At 38.5% G+C, this 18,441-nt stretch overlaps 3 protein-coding genes across 5 annotated transcripts; 1 reads left to right on the forward strand and 2 right to left on the reverse strand.

Annotated features, from left to right (window-relative positions):
* Positions 1-505: 505 nt before the first annotated feature.
* Positions 506-2,544, reverse strand: LOC133723806 (uncharacterized). Of its 2 annotated transcripts, none has more exons than XM_062150672.1 (2): positions 1,152-2,544; positions 506-831 (listed from the first exon to the last, which is right to left on the reverse strand). In XM_062150672.1, exons 1-2 carry the CDS (start codon positions 2,176-2,178, stop codon positions 707-709), a joined length of 1,152 nt encoding a protein of 383 aa, XP_062006656.1. In that variant the 5' UTR covers positions 2,179-2,544; the 3' UTR covers positions 506-706. The 2 variants fall into 2 exon arrangements, with proteins under 2 accessions (XP_062006656.1, XP_062006655.1); XM_062150671.1 differs by having other exon boundaries at positions 1,143-2,544.
* An 808-nt stretch (positions 2,545-3,352) lies between these two features.
* LOC133722986 (wall-associated receptor kinase 5-like) lies at positions 3,353-4,318 on the reverse strand. Its single transcript, XM_062149824.1, has one exon. The coding sequence runs from the start codon at positions 4,316-4,318 to the stop codon at positions 3,353-3,355; it is 966 nt and encodes a 321-aa protein (XP_062005808.1).
* A 9,184-nt stretch (positions 4,319-13,502) lies between these two features.
* Positions 13,503-17,619, forward strand: LOC133721209 (iron-sulfur cluster co-chaperone protein HscB homolog). 2 transcript variants are annotated; one of them, XM_062147757.1, is made up of 8 exons: positions 13,503-13,950; positions 14,223-14,319; positions 14,436-14,525; positions 15,567-15,632; positions 16,236-16,304; positions 16,648-16,787; positions 17,119-17,163; positions 17,268-17,619. In XM_062147757.1, the coding sequence occupies exons 1-6, from the start codon at positions 13,622-13,624 to the stop codon at positions 16,783-16,785; spliced, it is 789 nt and encodes a 262-aa protein (XP_062003741.1). In that variant the 5' UTR covers positions 13,503-13,621; the 3' UTR covers positions 16,786-16,787; positions 17,119-17,163; positions 17,268-17,619. The 2 variants fall into 2 exon arrangements, 1 of the variants encoding a protein (XP_062003741.1); XR_009852105.1 differs by having other exon boundaries at positions 13,505-13,950; positions 17,079-17,163.
* Positions 17,620-18,441: the final 822 nt, after the last annotated feature.

Genomic DNA, 18,441 nt, shown 5'->3' on the forward strand with positions numbered 1-18,441 from the left:
ACGAGCTGGAAGGTTATGAAATGAAGGTAAGGAGACATGAGATGCAAGAGCCTCAAATGGAATTCTTCCCTGAAGGACACTAGATGGGAGACGATTGATAAGATGGGAGGAAGCATGTACAGCATCGCCCCAAAGATACTTAGGCATATGAGCACTAAAGAGAAGGGCACGAGCCATATCAAGTAAATGACGATTTTTCCTTTCAGACACTCCATTTTGTTCTGGTGTTTGTGGACATGTGGTTTGGTGAACAATCCCATGGGTTTTAAAAAACTCTTGGAAAACATGATTAACATATTCCCCCCCATTGTCAGAACGAACGACTTTAATGGTGCTATGGTATTGTGTTTGAACAAGAGTACGAAAAGTTTGAAAAGCTGGAAAGACTTCATCTTTGGTTTTAAGAAGAGCAACCCATGACAATCTCGTACAATCATCAATAAATAACACAAAATATCTCATACCGAACACAGTGGGTTCTCGAGAAGATCCCCAAACATCAGAGTGAATCAACTCAAAAGGAATAACACTTTTATTAGAAACACTAGGAGAATAAGTTGCACGATGACTCTTGGCCAAAACGCATGTTTCACAATGTAAAACAGACTCATCCACACCAATAAACAGAGTAGGCATGGTTTTTCTCATAAGACTAAAAGATGGATGCCCTAAACGGCGATGCCACAACCAAATTTCACTTAGCTTATCAGAATTCGAAGTCAAAGCGGCGCGGGACTGTGCTCCTGGTTTCTCCCCTGCGTATGTCTGATCTAGATGGAACAACCTGCCCCTCAGATACCCCTGACCGATTAACTCCCTGGTGAGAAGATCCTGAAAAATCACATACATAGGATAAAAGGTTACGGAACATTTAGACTCAGTATTCAACTGTGGAACAGATATCAAGTGATGAGACAAGTCAGGCACGTATAACACATTATGAAGTTCTAAAGTGGGAGTAATACGCACTCTCCCTGACCCTAACACAGGAAAAGCCTCACCATTGGCATTTGTGACATAGGACACTGAAGGGGAAGACAATTCAGTAAAATATGATTTATCATAAGTCATATGATCGGAGGCACCAGAATCAATAATCCATGTATCAGAACCAACAAAGTTAGAAACCTTTAAAGCCATACCAATCTTACCCCGACCAGCTATAGAAGCTGTAGGAGTAGCCCCACCTGCTGCATGATGATCCTGTCCAGCCACTCCATAGAAATCTGGTTCTTGGACCAATTGAACAGCAGCTGCTTTTGCCTTAGGATGATAACCTTGCTTTTTAGGTTTGAGGTGCGGGTTCAGTTTCCAGCAAGTCTCTCGAACATGCCCAACATCATTGCAATAAGTGCATTGTGGACGAGGGCGATTAGGAAAGCCTGGTGGAGGTCCTTGCTGATAAAGTGGGACTGATCTCTGTTGTTGGAGAAATGGTGCTGGTGATTTTGCTTGAATGGCTAGGCTAGACACTTCAACCCGTGCATGTTTGATACTGTCCTGTTGAGACTCATCCTTGCGGATGTATGTAAAAGCTGTGTTTAGACTAGGAGGGTCTGTCATTCTGAGCAATTCTCCTTTGGCATTGCTATGCTTATCATCAAGCCCCCTCAAGAATACATGAACTCTTTCAAGTTCTTTCTCCTTCTGGTACCACACAAGATCTTCCTGATTCTTGATCTTGCAAGGACGCTTTTGATCAATTTCAGCCCATACATTCTTCAGCTTGGTGAAATACACAGCTATTGATTGCCTATTCTGTTGCATACCTGCAGCTTTGCACATTAATTCATGAACCTGAATAAAATCAGACTCATTTGTATATAGATCCTCCAATGTCTTCCATATTGCTTCAGCAGTCTCACACCCTTCCACCAATTGTAGCACATCATCAGTCATGGCTTTGAATAAGATTGCCATCACAGATCCATCATCATCCTCCCACTTAGTATAGCCATCCAAATCCTCCTCACTAGGAGGTTTGGTTGTTCCAGTCACATGCCCCATCTTGTGTATACCACGAAGCTGGACAGACATAATCTTCTTCCACGTTCGAAAGTTGGTACCATTGAGTTTCGGACCCCCAAAAGAACCTCCGTCTGAACTTCGGACAGAAACTTCAACTTTCTGGACCTCATTGATCTTAGAACTCTGACCTTCTTTTTCATCACCACCCATTGCAATAATATAGAAGGAATATCACACAATCACTGAGTATGCAGCGGAACAGATCGTGCAATAATAATACTCTTTTTTTTTTTTTTTTTTTTTTGAGAGGGTTAAAAAACTGAACCTCAGAACAGACTCCACAAAGTGGAGTTCTGGTCCACGGGAAAACTGAAGGCCGAGTCTGGTGAGAGGAGAAAGCCGATCTGAAGGAGAAGAAACTGGAAGAGGAGCGACGCCGGACTGAGTCGACTGAAGAGGAGCGACGCCGGACTGAGTCGACTGAAGGGATTCGACGATCTGAGGTAGACGACGGCGGACGAAATCGATCTGATGTCGGAGGCAGACGACGGCGGTCTGGGACACAAGACGAGGCCGGTCTGGACTGAAAGTCTGGGAGAAGAGCGCCGGCGATCTGCGGACCGACCTGGGACGGATCGATCTGTCTGCTGCTGAAGACGAAGTCGAGCGAGCGAACCGGAGAAGATGCCGGGAACTGGGCTGCGACGCCGGGAATCTGGGCTGCGACGCCGGAATCTGGGCTGCCGGAATCAGGAGGTGATGCAGGCGGTGAACGCTGGGCGTAGATGCGTTCAGGTCTGCTGGAGGGCGCAGGGATGAGGCTGGCCGGCTGTGGGCTGCGCGTTAGCAAGCTTCAACAGCGGTTGGTGGTCCGGTGTTGGAATCTGCAAAGGAATCTCGTCTGGTTTGGGTCGAAAAGTCGAAGTTGACGTTGCTGCTGGGATGCAATCGTCGGGCTCGGTACAGTGTGGTGATTGATGAGAACAAGATGTGGGTCTGATGGTTGATGTTTCAACTGTTTTCGCCTGTAGGAAGAACTAGCGCAACTGGAATAGATCTTGATGTCGATTTGATGTGGAATGTAAGTTGATGGGCTGAATTTCAGACCAAACGCTGACTGATAATTGTCGAAGTCTAAGAAGAAGATGGTCAGATCGTTCTTGAACGGACAAGAGACAAAGTCCTCTCGGATCTTAGCTCTGATACCAAGTCAAAGATAACAAGATTGAGAGAATAATTTGTATTGAGATTTAACAGAAAGATTGAATTCATATCTTTCTCATACAAGCTCTTACTCAGAAGAGGTAAATATATACATGGTGTATACTATTCTAATAGTGGAGGTAATAGACACAGATCCGGAAATTAGGCAGGTAAGTCACTTTTACTTTTCCACTTTTACTTTTCCTTTTACTTTTCCATGTTTTGTGGTTTCCATGTTTCCCTCACGCCAACAGTAACCTCCAGATGAAGTACCATTGATCGTATGATCGACACATTCGCTATGTTCCTTGCATGAATAAGTCTCTGTCTTCTTCTTTGCTACATCACATGTCTCATCCCCAATTGCCCAATTAACAACCACCGGAAGCTGCCTCCTTTTGTTGTTCAGTTCTTCAAAACTTATGTTCCCAGAGAATGTGAAGTTGCCATCTTGCACAATGAAGCCATAGCTGCACAGATAGTCTGGCTCTAGGTTCCAGTGGTTCCACCATCTGAAGGCGCTATCAAGTGTATACAATTCCACCGACATGTTTTGCAGTGCACTAGGGATGGCATTTAGGCCACACCCGAAACCATTGCAAGAATTGGTGGGAAGTGCTGTGCCGAGAGCATCTAGACACAGGCTCACGGTGTACCCGCCTTTGTAGCTTTCTTCTGGATCTGGGACTTTGCTTTGGTAACCTTGATACACTGCTACACTGTTACACCCCACTGCGAAGAACTTGTTCTTGTGAGAGATGGTGTATGGAGGTGGCAGCTCGAGCGTGCTGTTGGTGGACATATCCATCTCGTAAAAACCGAGTGTGCTATAACACTCTCTGGCTACGTCTTGTATTACTTGCAACTCACCCTCACCATGGGAAAAGTTCGTAATACGTACGGGAAAGGTGAATGTACTGTTGGAGAACTTTGGTGACGGGGGTGTGGTGAGCTGGTCACAAGTGATGTTGAAGTCTGGTCGGAGGTAACAGTCGGCACCAACGCCAAATGGATATGAAATTGGGACATCACCGCAGCGCTCTGGGCAATTCGGCTTGACTTGAGGAGTCTGGGTTTGAGCTGCTGCTAGTACAACCAAAAAAGAGAGATGCATAATCTGCAACCTCCCAGCTGATAATAAGGCCATTGCACCACTACTATAACTTGTAGTTAGACCAGTTAGTAGTACAAGTATTTGTGTGTGATGTTTTCGATAAGAAAAGCAAGTGTTAGCCTACACTATTTATAGGGCTTCGGCTTCCATCAATCAACGGGTTAAAGCTTATCGTAGAAATTTCGTGAGGGGAAAACTATGTCGTCCTTTATGCTTATCTGTCTCTTCCAATAATGATGTTCCTGTGTCCACATATTGATCGACGTTTTTTTTATTATTTAAGGTTGGTAGCTAGAACAATGGAACATGTTGGGAATGCAGTGATAGTCAATTAGCTCCAGTAATTGTAATTGTAATACTTAATTAGCTCCAGTGATAGTCTTTTTCTATTTTTGTAGCTAAACTAAGTCTTTTTTACTTCTTTGATTCCAGCTGCACACGCCAGCTATATAAGTTAACCACCTGGCGCTTCACAATGGAACACTTTATATTGAACCAATAGTCTTGGGGGAGAAAGATTAATGGGTTTTTTCTTGAGAACTGTTTACACAAACAGCCAAGGGGAAGGTTGTTGCAGTTGGTCCCATTTCCTTTGCCATTATACTTCTAGCTTCTTTGATAATTTGAACCTACGTACGGGGCGGGGCGTACGTACGTATACTAAACTAATTATTATGAGAATGTAGAGGAAAAGCTCTCTCTCTCTCTCTCTCTCTCATTTTTTTTTTCCAACTCATCCAAATTGGCAATGCAGTCCTTAAACTAGCTATTTAAAATAATTGGATTAACTCAAATTATGATCTGCTTTCTTGTGGCATGGGAAAAACTGCTAAAATGCTGGTTCGCGTAAAGCGCCATGCTAGCTTCCCAGCAACTAATTTAGCAAATGGAATTATCTCGGCTGCTGATACCTTAGAAAATTCCCAACCTGGCCGATGCCAATTCGGATTTTTTTTTTCTTTTTGTACCTCGTAGGCAGCGTTAATGGCTTTGCAAAAATGATATATGTGTTAAGATGTAGAACACGTGTCAACCATCTGTAGAGTTGTTAGTGATATTAGTTACATAAGAGTTGGTATATATGAGAGTTGTAATCCAACTCTGTATGGTTGGTTAGTCATTGTACGTAAAATTACCTAGAGAAAAATCAAATATCAGTTCATCGTCTTCTTCCTTGGATTTCTTTCGTTCTTAGATTTCCTGCTAGCTTTCTTCTACCTTTTGCTGTTTAATCATGAATTTTAGCAATATGATATTTACAACGAAAGTGCCATCAGTAAGGGATCGCAGAATGAGAAATATAGTCCTCAAGTACTCTTTGTCTACTGCAAGGCAGTTTTCTTATTCATCAATGATTGGAATGTATAAGAACAACGGTCGACTAATGAGACTGCAATCAAACAGGCAATTACGAATGTCTTATTCCAGAATGAAACTGAAAGAAGTGTTTCTTCCAATTTTTTGTTTTGTTGAAACTGCATCTCGACCTCTCCACGGGGGATCTCGCGGTTGCACCTCACATTGTCGAAATTGTACTTACTTCCCCGTGTGATGCTGACAATAGAAACTAGAATCAAATGGAACTGATGAGAAAGAGAAAATCAAAGACGAGATGGACTCATCATTTCTTTTATGTGATGCTCTACATTTTTATGTTTGTATCGCTAAAGATAAAATAAAATATAAATTAAGTCAATATATAGTATGATTTTAGAGCATTAATTCCTCTTCTCAAAGTATATTTCCTCAATCTTACTAAACTCATGCACGTAGCAAAAATAAAAACCTACTGCCCAGAAAATTTTTATTAGATAAAAACATATCGACAAATTTCTTATCTTAATACACATACTTTTTTGGTTTTGTATGAATGAAGAATAGCAGTTCAAATGATAAAAAATAAAAAATAATAAAAAATAAAAAGCACCAAAACCACGCTTTATACAATCATATCATTATTGATAAAACAATTTAGATATCCAACGAAAAACCAAATAGCATTCGGTAGAGAAGCCGAAACTCTTCTAAACTCTTTTGTATAGCCTCAGATTTCCAATGTACATAGAACAACACTCTACACGTACTCTTAGTATATATACTCACTCTAACATTGTAATTAATGATAATGATAAAAATCCGTAGTTGATAATCATAATTATAAAAGTAAAAATTTGCTTGCAAGTGAAAATCAAATACTACATATCTGGCTCATAAAATTAAACGGAAACAAGGGATACAAAGATTGCAAATCCTTAAAATCATGATACCCAAAAAAATAACGAGTTTAAGAAACTAACCTCATTATAGGGTCATCATCAGGGTACTTGCTCGTTAGACATCTCGTTAAACATGTATGTGCATTCAATATTGATTTTTCATATGTATGACTTGAAAATTCGTCATACATGCGGCGGTATGTGAGACTATGAAGTATATCCACATTAAAAAATCAATAGAGTATATAAAAATTTAGGCCTTTCCGACTATTGTTAATTAATTTTGATTGTAAAGCTTAATTACTTTAGATAAAGAGATGAAACAAATAAAAAAAAGGCCAAAAAAGAAAAAAAGGCAAAAGCTTGAAAAAGACTTTGATAAAATAGACTACAGAAAGTTCCTGGGCCAAAAGGGACTCTATTGACGAAGACCTAACGTTGTACGGCCATAATTGAGTCGTCTTTTCCCATTATATACTCTCTGTTAGGACTTCTTGTACTGGTGACAAACAAGTTATCGTACGTTATCCTACTCTGCTATTTATCTCCCCATAAATTAATTCTTCCAACATTTTCGGGCTCGGGTTTCACCAAGACTTAGCAGCAATGTTTACTTGTAGTCAATTGTTCAGTAATGTACGTACTGGATCCAATAAACTAGTACAGTTGGGAAATTAAGTTGATTAATTACTTAAGCTAAGCTGCGCGCTAACATGCTGTAGGTAACTGAAGGCTTAGCTTCTGGTAATTGAGTCCTGTATAAAACGACATGATCCTTCTTCTGCAATCCCAGTCTTAATTTAGTCAGCATTAATGTCAGAAATATCTCTTTACAGCGTTTTCTCTCTTTTTGCTTCGTCTTCTACCTTGTAAGAAGCATTACTCATAGTTGAAGAAGGCAATACTATGGAAGCTGAGCTAGTTAAAGATGAAAGAGAGTAATTGAACCCACAAAAGCTGTAAAAAGAGACTTGGTTTGAAATAGTGACAATGCTCGAATAATTAAGAAAAAAGTTCTGGGCCAAGAGGGAATCTCCAGCTAGTGCATCGTATTATGGTTGTTAATTTCTTGATGATTGAGGGACATTCATCGACCACCCTTTCCAGAAGTCGTCTTCTAGTTATCGTCTCAGGTCTTGCGCCTTTCGTTCAAGAACTTGCATTAGTGGGTGACGAAGACCTTATCATAATGCAAAACCCTATCATTCATCTTTAGTCACTTACTCAATTATTAGTCGTTCTCCCAATATTTTAATTGTCTGCATGGCTATCGTTTTCCATTAATCAACACATATTAATGACTTTATCAAAGTTGTACGTTTGAATTTTTCTGGTCATCTTTTTCTGTGTATTATTGATTAACTTTATCGTATGTACGTGATATTATTAGCTAGTGAAGTCAGCATTGTTACTCTATCAAAGCTAGCTATCTTGAACGAGATTTTTATTTATTATTTTTTTTTTTTTTGGTGTTCGCGTGGACTCATGAGGACTAAAATGGCAGAAGACAACTGTAGTCTGTAGAGCCGATCTGATTTTTTTTTTCTTCGATTGAAATGGCCGATCTGACTTATATACTCGGATTTTTCTTGCTCTTTGAATATGCTTTTTCTTTCACGTCATTCTCGTTAATTTTGGAGATGTGAAACCGCCGGGTCCCAGCTTTCTCCAACTAATCTGCCCCTCTCCAATCTTTTTATTGATATTTTGAGTGAAATTATTAGAATCTAACTATCCAAAATGTTATCTTGCTAAATTTGTTATAAGACATAAGGTTTTTTTTTTTTTGTTTGCCAAAAGATTCCAAAAATTTAATGGGATTTCTCTCTAGTGTCTGCTTTTAGGAGTTCTATAAGACATAAAGTCATTTTGCTAGGGCTTTACAACATTTGAATGTGGCTAGGGCTGTAAATAGGCTCGATACAGCGCTAGTTTGACTCGTTTTTAATTCGTTCGATTCATGTTTGTAAGATAAATGAGTCAACTTTGAGCTCAACATTAAACCAATAAGAAAAGTTGCATTGAGTTTTTCATAACAAGAAGTTTAAAGGTTCTTAATTTGAACATGAACATACATGGAATTGTTTTGAAACACACATATTGCTTAGTCCATTTTAATGTGAAAATGAAAATAGATTGTATACAAATTTGTTGAAGGCTACAAGAATTCACTTTTCTATTCTCCACCATCACTGAACAATTAAACACAACACAACTCTGGCTCAGTATAACACAATAATCTAAATTTTAACAACTAATCTTGAGCAATCTGCCAAAACCCATATATGAGAAATATGAACTCAAAAATTCCATGTCACTTCATTCATGGAAGCATATAAGGAAGGATGTATTCTGAACAATAGTATATATATAACTTGATGAAATTGCATGGAAACTATATCAAAAGTCACAAAGATGATAAAAATAAAAAAATTATACAGAGAGCTAGCTAGGTAGCTTTATTTTTGCAAGGTTTTGCAAACATTAGAAATAGTGAAATTATCCAAGTTTAGTGGCAACTTAGGATTTATTACACTTTTCCTCAACCATTCTTGTCATACAAAGTGTGAATTTAAGTGAGGAAGAAGATGAAGAAGGAAGAAAAACTTAGAGAGAAAAACGAAGAAGAATAAAGCTACAATTGTATTGATGTTGTTTCTGTTTTTACAGGCTAACTAACTCTCTGTATTTATCCTAAACTAACTTCAGTTGGCTAATTACATTTTTACCCTTAACACCCCCCCCCCCCCCTAAAGCTAATGGGAGGCCATCTGACATCAGATTGCAACAGATGAAAGAGTTGCCTGGTACAGGATCTAAGCTCTTTAGATTACGTTGTAAAGTATCACAATCAGTATTAGGATTTTCATCGATCATCTTTATTGCTCGATTCAATTTTTGCATGACCTTCATCTTTCTGAGGAAAATCATCCATTGAACCTTGATTACATCTCTTACCAGCCTGCAATGAAGAGAAAGTTGGAATGTGAGTCAGAAGATTGGGGAACAAAAATATGAAGAATTTCTGATCAATGCATCAAACAGAAATTATAGATTCTTCATTTTCTTAACTCTTAAAATAGTAAAATACAAATCATAATATCAAAATCAACTAACAAAAAATAAAAAGTCAAAAAGATATTCCAAAATTAGTTACAACTGGATAAAAACAAACCCTTGGCAGCTCACCCAACCCAAATTCTCCCTACCAATTCTTGTCTGCTGCTCCAAGTTGCAAAATTCACAAACAAACAACCACCTGCATATAAAAAAAAAAAAAAAGGCATCAGAGAACAACCAAATCAGGAATGGAATGAAAAAAGGCTCCATACTCACTACCCATGCCTCCGACTGAAGGCAAGGCCAACCGGAACCCAAGCATGCAAGCAAGAAACTCAAAAAAATTAAAAATAAAATAAAGCGAATTGAAAACCAATTACCTAGAGCAAGAAGAAGCAATTAATACCTTTTGATGACCTTCTTACTTCCTCCTCTCGAATTTCCTGTTTCCCTCCGCTCTCTCTTTTTGCGGAGCAAAGAAGCAGACAGGTGTCTCTCTCTACCTCAATTTTTTACCCATGCTTTTTGCATTTACGTTCTTGACCCTCCTTGCTATCTTCCACCTCAGTCAAACCATGGGCAATATATTTGCTTTTAAGCCACGTTTGGTTTGCGGAAAGTAAGCATCATGTTCCTTTTCTGTGTTTGGGATGCAAAAGGAAAGGAAATAATTTCCTGAAGGAAGGGAAAATGAGGGGGAAAGTGATTCCTTCCAAACCAAAAAAAAATTACTTCCCCCCTCTTTCCTTGCATTTATTACTCACAACATATTATTTTATTACATTATTTACAAACTTTTTAACAACTTTTCTAATAACTTTCTTTACGTTACCAAACATCGGAATGGAAAGTTGTTAGAAAATTTCATTTCTCTTCCCATGAGAAAGACAAAGGAATTACTTTCATTTCCGTGAACCAAACGAGGTCATAGTAGTATATATATATATATATATATATATATATATATATATATATATATATATATATGCAAACTAACTAGTCCTTTTTTTCCTTTTAGAGTGTAAGAGATAATAATATTAAAGTATCTTTTTGTTGATACCTAAAAAATCAATATGCGTGCCCAATAGATATTCGAGGCCCAATACAAAAATATAGATGACATAATACACAAAACTACAAATTTGGGCTTTAATAGCTTAAAGCCCATGCTACTAAGAACTCTCGATCTTGTAATTTACTTTGGATTATGCCTTATTAAATGTCATGCCACGCACGTGGACCCAAGCCACAATCATGCTCTTAGGGGGGCTTACAAGATTGAGTGTAGTGTGAAAGGTTATGGAAGTACATGAGGTCCGTTCTTGATTTTCGGTTGTTGGTGGTTTTGGACTTGGGATCAAAATTCAGGTCTGACAATCTAAATCTTTACATGGGTATGCAAAGATGAGAGAATCCAAACCCATAAGCTTAAACACAATTATCTACCTAATAGTCTTTCCAACAACACAAACGTCAATACTTCTTTTACCCTGCAGTAGTTATCTTATTCTATAATCTATACTAACATCAGACGTCAAGCAAAGTCCCTTGTTATGTGTCTCCACTAATCTAGTTTAAAACAAGATTATCCAAAAGAAGGTTGCATCCTTTTCCATAAAGAAATACTCTAGTTGATATCAGTATCAGTATGAATCCAACATCACTGCAGTAGAGATATACACTATGCAGACATGATTCCATGCTTTAAGCCTTGTGGCAAGGAGCTAGGCGCGACACGCAAACCTAGTCTTGTTCTTAGTGATATAGTTTTCACCTTAGCACTGTAATTTTACTCAAGTTCCTGTAGTTTTCCACTTTCCCTCTAGCCTATAAATTAAGGTTTCTTGTTCCTGCAATAGGACAACCCCCAGGGGATACAACTCAATAACCTCCAAGCAACATACCTCAGAGCCTCTAAACAATACATCCCACAAGCAACAGGCCAAGCATTCCCAACCTCCAATCCAAAATCAGTTTCAAGCTCTAAATAACCTTAAACCCATCAACCACCACCCAAAAATATGTTCCTTCCTTACCGCAGTAGATTATACTATAGCAAACCTCTAACTGCAACAAGCATCTCATCTTCTGCAATTCATGCACTTCTAGCTCCCATGCCACATGCCTTCTTACAAGCATTTTCATGTACTTTTGTTCATCTATCAGACTATCAAAGCTATATGAAGTTTTTGCCTACATATCACAAGAAACATGCCACCGCAGTAGGTCAATATTACTGCGGGGGAGCTTAGGGGAAGACGCTACAAAGCTTCTTGAAACTTTGGACTCAGTTCCCGAACTCATAAGGGATAAATAGAGGAGATCAAGCCAATCAAGCAATCCTAGCAGCCTCTATACAAATCCACCCAACACTTTTGAATTTTTGTTTTTTGTTCTCTGTCAATGTGATTTATCTTTGTGCATGTTGTGCAAATATTGAGTTTTTTTTTTTTTTTTTGGCTTCTGTTTTTTTTCCTCTTTGTGTTGTTCATGTTTTGTTAATAAATTTAGACCAATAAAATTATGAATTTGACTCATGGATGAGTTGTAACTTATCGGAAAGGCATAAAATCATAAATCTGCTATCAGTCTATCACATATTAACCACAACCACTGATGAGAATGGAGGAGGATTTAGAACACCAACGTGCAAGTGCACCAACATGAATCGATGATTGGATTATATCAAATATACTTTTTTGGTTATTAAAAAAAAGGGTTGATAATAAGTTGTTTGAGAGTGAGGATATCTCGGTTTCCTACGCATTTTTCGGAGAGGAAGTTTTGTTTTCAAAGAAGAGAAAACCATTTCTATTTCCATGTTCTGTCCGGCGGCAAGTCTTCGGGACATTGTCGTCTGACAGGTAGCTAGGTAGTATTTCTCAATCCGGCCAGCAGTGGAGTTTAGGCCAGGACGAGGATAAGCGTTGGTGGAAGTATACTAGTCTGGATAGAGGAACAGTCTGCAATCGCCAATCTCAAGGAAGCCTGGGGGAGGCCGGGATGGTCACTAGAGGAGGAGCTCCGGCAGCATCCCGAAATCAAAGGCGATCCGGCAACAGTTGCTGATGGTTCGTGGATCTGGCAATGGTGCTCCGTCTACGGTCGAGGTTCAATGGCTTGGCTCTTGGCTCTTGCCTCGATCTAGCAATGGTTCCTGCCTTGCTCTGCTCGGGAGGATTGATTGCTTCCACGACCTCAATGCGATCCGGTTCATTGGCAAGGTGATTTGTTGGTTGCGGTACCGCCATTCTGTCTGGGAAAGGCTGTCAATCATGGGCAACTTGGATCGTGGGCCTGTCATGGGTCATGGGCATGTCTTCAGTCTTTGGGCCTCTACCGGTGAGCTTATATTATGTTTTATGTAGTTTTAATAATCTATTTCAAGTTTAGGTGCATTTTATTTATAATAAATCCCTGCCAACTCTTGGTAAGGTCATGTGGGCTTTGTACCAGACTGCATACTCAGTATGCCTTCTTTGCCCTATCGAGGGGGTAGATCATGGATTGGGTGCAACCTCCTAGTAACAGGATGAAACGTCATGTTGGCGGATTTATTTCTGGTCGTCAGCATGTTGGGAAAGCTACTTTATTAGTTTTATGGCATTGGTTTAACTTTCCGATATGTCACCATTATTATAAAGCAAATGGAGTAGTCAATATGACACTCTTTGCTATTTTTGGTGTATGTTCGAATACATTGTAGTAGTGGAGACTTCTATTATCATTCACGATGTTTTCATCTATTTCATCAATGAAGGCCTGAGAGCGGTCACACCAGCTCTTATTTCAAACAAGAAAAAAAAATGTTGATTTTAAATATCAAAAGTTGAGATCATCTTATAAGTATTAGATCACTTACATTGTCGGTTGCATAGAAAAATTTCCATAAATGAAAGAAAATATGAACACCCTTCGCCCGAGTTTCTAAAGCAAATATGAGCCTACTGTTTTTGTCCTTCGCCTCGGTCAAACTTCTCTAAATTGGCATTGTAGCTTAAACCCTGCTTAAAACCAAAGCCCATTAAAACCGTCCTCAAATTAGAGAGGAGCTCCAACAATGTCGAAGAAGAAGCTACTGACTCCTCTCTCCTCTCTTCTCCTCCTCCGACGAACCCTAACTTCCACCCCTCATTTCTCAATCCCACACTTCCAATCCCGCACCAATTTCTCCCCCAATATCGAAAAGCTCCGCCCCCTTTTCCCGCTCCCCGGATTTGATTTTCCCGGCAAATCTTTCATCTCCTCCCAATTTGGGGACAAACCCAATTCCCCCCACTGCTGGAACTGCAGCGCTGCCGCTCAAACGACGCCGTTTCTGCTCTGCTCCTCCTGTCGGTGCATCCAACCCGTCGATCACTCCGTCGATTACTTTCAGATATTTGGACTGTAAGTCATTCCAGAAATTTAGATGCTTATCATTGTTTCGCTACATCAAATTGTCTTTCTTTCTTTGAATTTGTGGTTTCTATCTGTTTTGGTTTCTGAGAAATAGTGGAAATTTTGAAACTTGGCTAGTCATCTTTGTGAGGCTATAAGAAAAACAAAGCTCATGCATTGCTGGTTCCATATTGTTTGATAAAGAATGAAGAATTGAAGCTGTTGTGCTTATTGTTACTGTTCCCTTTTTTTTGGTTTGAAAAAAAAAAAAAAAATTTCAGGGAGAGGAAGTATGATAGTGTGGAGGAACATCTGGAGGGAAAATATAAGGATTGGCAGAAAAAGTTGCACCCTGATCTTGTTCATTCAAAATCAGAGGTATTTCCTGAGATTTCTTCAATAGTTTAATATATTGGAAAGAGATGAAAGAAATATTCAGGCATTCAGCTATTATAAGGTGAATTTGATTTGGTTATTGTTTATTACGTTAACAGAAGGAGAGAGAGTACGCTGCTGAACAGTCTGCTCGGGTGATTGATGCATACCGCACGCTTAGCAAGCCCTTGGCGAGGGCAATATATATTGTAAGTGACCTTTTGAAGTTTTTTCTTGGCTATGAGATTTGTATTTGATGCTGTGGTCAGACTTGGTGAGTTTTATGGTAATTTTGTGTATTCAAATGAATGTTCTGAGAACCGGACAAGTATAACATCCGAAACTAAATTTATTGTTATATTTATTCGCCGTGTAATTACATTCGACCAAGATCCATTTCTTCTTTAGGTTATATCATAAAATGTTAGGAATTTATGATGCTAGATATATACTAAATACTTTCAGGGAGATAAAGGATTTATGACAATAAATAGATATGTTGTGTTTTTTCTAGCCAAGTATAGATTAATAGTACATTCCATATTGAAAAAAGAAGAAGTTTGTTTTCAATTAAGGGCTTTTGTTTTTTGCATGTGTCCTATGGTCGTTGTATTTGCACTTCACTACTGTTGTAATGGAAATCCTTATCCATAAAATTCTTGCATCCTCGTTCTGAACTCTTTGCGCCGAGTATAACTGAATTAGTAGGAAAGTGATGGGGAGCATTCATAATTGAAACTTAGTTGCTAACTACCACACCCAACCCCCTCTCCCTTGCTCAGGCTATCTCTACCCATGAATTGGTCTAGCTCTCCTCTGACGGAACACATTCCCCTCTAATAGGCATGTTGGCTCAATACATGTTATACGGCAGAAAGTTTGTAATATTTCTGGCAAAATGCCAAGATTCTAGCCTTCTCTACTAGTATCCACAGAACTTCACAATTTTTACCAATATGTCCAAAATTCCAAAAGGACACTGAGGAAGAATATTGCCCGACTTCTATAAAGATGTAATATATTGCCCGTCTTTCAACATTTTCATCACTTAGTCATTTTTGAACTGTGCATACTCAGATCTCATTGTTGCTAGCTTTTCAATTGCACTTTGGTTTCTGGGCCCCTTAATGAAAGACAAATGCAAGAAGATCATCTGGTCAATTTTTATTTTCCTTTTTAATGATGCTTAATGTCTGCTTTTCATTCTTTCCGCAAGTTTATGAAATTAAACTGCACTATATCTTTTTCAGCTGAAGCTTGAAGGTGTAGACATCGATGAAGAAGAGACACTTTCAGACTTAGATTTGTTAAGTGAGGTAATTTGCGAACTTTGAATTTTGCTGTATTTATGCAAATCTAGTCCTTTGTAGTTTGTTGAAAGATACTGGTAACTGGTTATATCTGCTTGTTACTGGGGCCTCAGAGAAACAGTGAATAAAAAAGATGGGACACATAATTTCATATTTTCGTATCTACACGTATGTTCCATGTATCTGCTTATTGCTCCATGTAGAGATCTTTAACATATTTGGAGTGCACATGATTTAGATGAATAGTATCTATCAGGTTCTCTCTCTGAATCTGTTAAATCATTTATAGTGAATTTATAACCAAGTCTGTAAAATCCAAGATAATTTAAGCATGTGATATTTGAGGTTACAATTTGGGATGTTGCAAGTGAGCATATTTTGATTGAGATGATTTGCCATGGAGGTGGTGTCTTAATTCATTATTCTCTTGATTCAGGACATAATCTTATGTAATTGGAGAAAGCATAGCTCCTGTAGATGTTTTGGAGGGTTGCTTTCATCTTATTTTCTGAAATGGATGGAAGTTATTGATATTTGAGTTTTCTGATATATTGGTCCCCCCACTAAGACTTCGGACTTCTGATTCCTTCTGACTTAATTTTTTTTCAGATTATGGAAGTAAGGGAAGCTGTTGAAGAGGCTCCCAACTCTCAGGCTTTAAATCAGATTCAGTCTCTGGTATGACCCAAGACTTTTTTAATACACGCATGAATACTTTGTACAGGAGTACATCAATTCTGTACGGCTATCACATTTGTGGCTTCTTCACTCGATGTAGAGCAATTCCTTACAGGAATAAGGGTCATCAGATTGTTTAGATTCTTAAGATTAACTATTGCATCTCGTCTAATGGCAGGAATGGTATTGTAACAGTTCTGTGTTTACTTCCTTCTGGGAAGGAAAGCCTGCTTGTTTACCTTAAGTCACCTGCTTAGTCAATTGAATATGTGTAATGAGGTCTTTAATGCCCTTTTATTATCTTAATTTATATCCAAACTGACCTGTGTTCTTGCTTATCCAGATGCAAGAGAAACTTAAGCAGTGGTCTAATTCTTTTGCCGAGGCATTTGAAAGCCGGAACTTTGAAGAAGCTGTGAAAGCTATCCGGCGAATGACTTACTATGAGCGTGTAAATGAAGAAATTGTAAAGAGGCAATGAAGGTAGTCTATACTATACTCTTTAACTAGGTCATCATTATAGACAGAATGGGTATACCACGATTCATATAGGGCAAAGTGTATTAACATTTCTATCTACCGAAAAATGCATTCAGGAAAAGGCTCTATACGGTTATGTTATCATCCTGTAATTTCAAGTAATATATCAGATTATAGAACTGTGGGTTTGTAAGCCTAGAAATTTAGTTTTAGTGAAGGCTGGATCTCTCATCTTTTACTTATTAGATTATTAACACATATTACTAGTGAGACTTACTATCGAGCAACTTTCAGGCTGGGGCGTGTGAGACTGATATGGTTCTTTTGCAAACAGAATTTAAATTCATGATAGGAAAGTACAAGCTCTAATGAAGAAAGTGTGAGTAGTTTATATTTCAGAAATGAATGTTCTGCTTTAATTATTTGCCCCTTTTCATCTGCATGAATGGTAGTTTGATCCTAGATTCTGTTCTCTATTTACAGGCAGGTTTTGATTGAAGACCTGGTTGAGATTGTTCTGGATCCTTTTGATACATAATAGATATTAGAGGAGCTGATATTCTAAATATTTTCATGATGGTTCAGACTTCAGAGATGGATTGTTTATGCTACAGTTGTATCTAGCAGGCGCTTGTAAGCCTAGGAGTTCATGACTGAATAAAAGATACATGATGGTGTCATTTGTTTACAAAATAATAAAGAATTTATTCTGGGTTTTACGTCAAACTCAAACTGTAAGGAGTCTTGTATTACTTATTGATCCCGCCACCAAAGTTTATCCTAGATGAGAAAATATTTTATCAGATCAATTTTATCTTCAAATTTAAGGACTCGAGTTCATGGATCCGCTCCATTTACAGGTCTACCTATACTTCTTGGGTTTCTAGAGTCTTAATGGCATTTTATATTCTTGTGTCACCGGAGATTTGATCTTACGGCTTTTGTGCATGAGCTTTCCATCTCCCCTACGTCACAATCACTGTACTCCTCTCAGGTTGCCACCTTTTCTATTCTGTTTATGGCGTCTCAAGTCTCAACCACCTTCTCCTCCTGATCACCCCAAATCACCTCCTTCTCCTAATGCCCCTCCCAACTTGCATCCTATACCGGAACCCTTTGGGGAAGGTTCAAAGTCATCATGCTCCATCATCTCCTCCAGATTATCATCAAACAAATCACAATCAGTCTCTATTCATGGTCCATCGGGGACAATATTCTATTCCATTTATTGCTCCTCCTCCAGTGGTGGAACTTCTTGATGATCCTTTTGAAGCAAATGTCGCTGATCAGGGAAGAAGATGCCTAGTAGGACAAGTCTTTGTAGAGCCGGTCTCAGTTAAGAGTGTCAGGTCTCGGTGCTTAGCCAGTTGGAAAGTCCTTCTTGGAAGCGTTCAGATTAATAATAGCTTTGGACCTGACTGGTTCAGGGCAATGTTTGATTATGAGGAGGATTCATTTCATTCATGTTCTTAACAACAAAGCCATCGTTTGTCCAAGGACAAATATTATATATATATATATTTTTCAATTTTCTAATAACTTTAAATGAAAAGCGATTTTTTTTTTAATTTTAATTTAAAAAATATATATATATCCGTCGTCATTATGTTCTTTCAAGTTGAAAATGTATTATTTAGTGTTTAGACAAATATACTTT

This window comes from Rosa rugosa, chromosome 7, assembly GCF_958449725.1.
Source record: "Rosa rugosa chromosome 7, drRosRugo1.1, whole genome shotgun sequence".
Taxonomy (NCBI): Eukaryota; Viridiplantae; Streptophyta; class Magnoliopsida; order Rosales; family Rosaceae; genus Rosa; species Rosa rugosa.

What these genes read in the sequence shown, in the direction of transcription:
- LOC133722986 (XM_062149824.1), bottom strand. Translation starts at nt 4,318, where the DNA reads ATGGCCTTATTATCAGCTGGGAGGTTGCAGATTATGCATCTCTCTTTT.
- LOC133721209 (XM_062147757.1), top strand. Translation starts at nt 13,622, where the DNA reads ATGTCGAAGAAGAAGCTACTGACTCCTCTCTCCTCTCTTCTCCTCCTC. An exon ending in ACTTAGATTTGTTAAGTGAG is followed by an intron (nt 15,633 to 16,235) that starts GTAATTTGCGAA and finishes ATTTTTTTTCAG; the next exon opens with ATTATGGAAGTAAGGGAAGC. An exon ending in TAAATCAGATTCAGTCTCTG is followed by an intron (nt 16,305 to 16,647) that starts GTATGACCCAAG and finishes TTGCTTATCCAG; the next exon opens with ATGCAAGAGAAACTTAAGCA.
- LOC133723806 (XM_062150671.1), bottom strand. Translation starts at nt 2,178, where the DNA reads ATGGGTGGTGATGAAAAAGAAGGTCAGAGTTCTAAGATCAATGAGGTC. An exon ending in AGCTGGTCGGGGTAAGATTG is followed by an intron (nt 832 to 1,142) that starts GTATGGCTTTAA and finishes GTGATTTTTCAG; the next exon opens with GATCTTCTCACCAGGGAGTT.